This window comes from Phyllostomus hastatus, unplaced genomic scaffold (genome assembly GCF_019186645.2).
Source record: "Phyllostomus hastatus isolate PE091 unplaced genomic scaffold, TTU_PhHast_1.1 phas_contig_399, whole genome shotgun sequence".
NCBI classification, from domain to species: Eukaryota; Metazoa; Chordata; class Mammalia; order Chiroptera; family Phyllostomidae; genus Phyllostomus; species Phyllostomus hastatus.
In genome coordinates, this window is record NW_025333871.1 from 84,767 (window position 1) to 88,949 (window position 4,183).

Below are 4,183 nucleotides of genomic sequence, written 5' to 3' on the forward strand. Positions count from 1 at the left end.
CTGCAAACCAAAGTGTCTCAGCTTTGATTCCCAATCAGGCCACATACCTGGGTTGCAAGCCACGGCCCCCAGCAACTGCACATTGATGTCTCTCTCTCTCTCTTTCTCCCTCCCCTCTCTAAAAATAAATAAATAAAATCTTAAAAAAAACCTTTCACATCCTTTATTAAAAAAACACACATAAATTACACACACATTGGGGGAATAAAGCTAAGGTTACCATTTTATATTAAAGTTTAATATTCCTTAACTGAAAATATTAAAGTATACTTACAACCAGTATTTAGCTATGAACTGATTTATTACTTATACTTCAATAATTATCAATTGAAAGTACCAAAATCTAGATATTAAGAAAAAATGAGTAGTTCAAAATTAACAGACCCCTTGAAGATAAATTGTGTTCATGTGAAGTGAACTGCTCCACACTCACCTGGGAATGTGATAATGACCCCTGGTGTTTTGGAATTCACATTTGAGTCTCTGCAATCTTCAAAGATTTATCCCCAAAGGCAAACAATAATAAAAGGCACCATTGCTGCTATATAATAACAATGACTTACCTGTAAGATGAATGAGTTTCATATCAAGAGGTAAGATTTTGGCTTTTATGGGTAATCTATGATTTCCATGTATTCTCTAAAGTTGCACTCATAAGACACACAGGAAAAACAAGACAGATGTAATCTGGCAGTCAGCTAGCAAGTAACCTTAACTGAATACATTTAAATTTCTACAGTCCAGTTAGTGGGTATAAACAACTATAATTCAGGATACCAGGATCCCTCATTTATCCACCCATAAGACCAGAAAGTCACATGATGTTTCACACTATCTAACCTTGGCACTCAACTATATTGCTAATAAATTCAATAGCTTGAGATACTTTGGGGGCTTACTGTTGGTAAATATCCAAATACTTCCTTTGTTTACTGTTTTGAATGCTTTAGCTTACAGGCAACAAGATACTTTTGACAAAGTGGAGAACATATAGCCAGAACACTTGGAGGTAGGTTCAACTTGGCCATGGGTTAGATAAACCTGGGGAAAATGAACTTTTTAGGCTGTAGCTTTTATTCAGCTGCATTATTGTGATGAAACTAAATTTATTTCATTCTATAATACTCTAATTATAAAACATTGATATATTAGGAAATGATTTGATTTCCTTAAGTAAATTTACACATATTTACAGGATATTTCAAACTACTTGATATTAACAATAATTTAATTGTAATGTTAAAGATACATAATAAATTTACAACAGGTGTCTTCATTCATAATGTCAAATTAAAAAATCCTTTGTATTTCTTCTGTGCTGTATTTCTTCTGTGCTATATTAAAATAATGTATTTCTCTTTTCAAGAAAACTTTACCCTTTGTGACAGCATGAATGAACCTGGAGAACATTTTGCTAAGTGTAATAAGTCAGTCAGAGAAAGACAAATACCATACAATTTCACTCATATGGGGAATCTAATGAACAAACTGAACTAACAAGCAAAATAGAGAAAGATTCCTAGATAGAGAGCAGGCTGACAGCTCTGGGAGTGGGTAGTTGGGGGTGGAGGGATTGAGCAAAAAAGAAAAAGAACTCATGGTCATGGACAACAGGGTGGTGATTATGGGGGTGGGTGGAGGTGGAAGAGGGTATAAAAAGGGTAAATTTTAATGGAAAAAATACAATAAAAAGGATAACTAATGCAAAAAATTATATTTCTTTTTAAAAAATGAAGTTGTTTTACTGATAAAAATTTAAACTTTCTCATTAACTATGCACCTCCTCTATATATCAGCTGTAAAAATGGTAATTTGTGACCAATGCATTTCTGACTCAACTACATCATGAATATTATTTAATTTCATTTATAGTATAGTTATAAAAGGAATTGACTAGATTCAAACTCTTTTGAGAGTCACAACTTGATCCCACCCTTTGCTGGGTAAACTTGGTAAGTTACTTAACAATGGCAAATCAGTTACTTCATTTATAAATATAAGTCCTCAGTATTATTTCTTGGAAATTAATATCTAAATTTTTTACACTGTGCTTAGCATTTAGTAACCTTTCGATAAATGTTAGCTGTTACTCACACTGCCATTATGTAATCCTATATATACGCATGTATCTTTTATGTTATACTGACAATTCCTATTTGGTATTCTCATAATTTTTATATTTTCAGTGCTTAGATTTCAAGCCACTTTAGGTACATTTTATAAATTGATAATATAAAAAGTAATACATTATTTTAAGCAGGTGCTATAGTGTTGCTGATAAAAAGTTTATTTTTTATCTTTACTACATATTTTCCATTGCCATTTAGTCCCTTTTTACCCCCTCCCCCATCAATAACTACACTGTTGTCCATTTCCATGTGTCCTTTTACCTTTCTACTCAATCCCTCCACTCCTTAACCTCCCCCCTCACTAGCTGTCAAAAATGTACAAGATTCATTGCACATAACTCTGGAGTCTAAAAGGTGTCCAAACTTAGCTTGAGTAATTATCTTGTTTAGAATAACTTTTATGTGCATTAATCAAGAAAAACCATTGAATTCACACCTTTTTTTATTGTTGACATTATTACAGATATTCCCCATTTCCCCTCACCCATCCCTTGCCACTCTCCACCCAGCCCTTGTCCCCACAACTCCCAGCTTTCATCACATTCTTGTCTGTGTCCAGGGCTGTATATACATGCATAAGTGTTCTTTGGTTAACCTCTTCCAGTTCTCCCCACCCACCTCCCCTCTGAGATCTGTCAGTCTGTTCCAGGTATCCATGCCTCTGGTTTTATTTTGTTTATTAGATTTCATGTTTGAGTGCTGATATTAATGTAATGTTCCATAACAGGTTTGTTTTGGTAGCAGCAACATTATCTCATGGATTCCCTGGGGCCTGGGAACCACACTGCAGTGACAGACTTCATTTTACTAGGCTTAACTGATGACCCAGTCCTTCGAGTCATCCTCTTTGTCATCATCTTGTGTATCTACCTGATGACTGTATCTGGAAATCTCAGCACAATCATTCTTATCAGAACCTCTTCTCAGCTCCATCATCCTATGTACTTTTTTCTGAGCCACTTGGCTTTTGCTGACATGTGCTTTTCAACTTCTGTCACACCCAATATGCTTGAAGACTTCCTGGTGCAGGGAAATCCAATCTCCTATCATGGATGTGGCATGCAGCTTGGTTCAACTGCTGTCTTTGGGACAGTTGAGTGCTTCCTTCTGGCTACAATGGCATATGATCGCTTTGTGGCAATCTGCAACCCACTGCTTTATCCAACCAAAATGTCCACACAAGTCTGTGTTCAGTTCCTCATAGTGGCTTACGTGGGTGGTTTTCTCAATGCTTCCTCCTTTATTATCTGCTTCTATGTTTTACTGTTCTGTGGACCAAATCACGTCAATCATTTTTTCTGTGATTTTGCTCCTCTAGTAGAAGTCTCCTGTTCTGAGATCAATATTCTTATAGTTGTCCCCTCATTTACATCTGGCTCCATCATTTTGGTCACAGTGTTTGTCATATTTGTCTCCTACATCTACATCCTCATCACCATCCTGAAGATGAACTCCAACGAGGGGCGCCACAAGGCCTTCTCCACCTGCACTGCCCACCTCACAGTGGTCACCCTGTTCTATGGGACCATCACATTCATATATGTGATGCCCAAGTCCACCTTCTCAACTGACCAGAACAAGGTGGTGTCTGTATTCTACACAGTGGTGATTCCCATGCTGAACCCCATCATCTACAGCCTCCAGAACAAAGAAATTAAGGGGGCTCTCAAAAGAGTGCTTCGCAAAAAACCATTTTCTTACTGAGACCTGTTATTTTGATATGATAATATATCATAAGTATAACAACAAAAGGAAATTGAGTATCTGTATTCAAAATATATTTATCTATATGGAATTAACCAATGTGGACCTTTTTGTGAGGATAGGAGGTGAATTTTCTGGTGTCAAATAATGTGGGTGGCCCTCATCCAATCAGTTAAAATGATTAAAAACAATACAAAACAAATGGAGGTCCCTGATAAAACACCAGTTCTGCGTTGTGGTGTCTCAGGACTCAACACTGTGACAACAATTCTTACTGGAATTTTTATTCTGTGGACTGCATTTGGTTTTGGAACTACTACCTCCACAGTTGTCTGAGCCAATTCCTTAAA

The 4,183-nt window shown here is 36.3% G+C and overlaps 1 protein-coding gene across 1 annotated transcript; it reads left to right on the forward strand.

Moving 5' to 3' along the window:
* Positions 1 to 2,884: 2,884 nt before the first annotated feature.
* On the forward strand, positions 2,885 to 3,833 carry LOC123821266 (olfactory receptor 502). Its single transcript, XM_045842499.1, has one exon. The coding sequence runs from the start codon at positions 2,886 to 2,888 to the stop codon at positions 3,831 to 3,833; it is 948 nt and encodes a 315-aa protein (XP_045698455.1). The 5' UTR covers position 2,885.
* The last annotated feature ends 350 nt before the right edge of the window (positions 3,834 to 4,183 follow it).

Coding starts and splice junctions, on each gene's coding strand:
- LOC123821266 (XM_045842499.1), top strand. CDS start 2,886: ATGGATTCCCTGGGGCCTGGGAACCACACTGCAGTGACAGACTTCATT.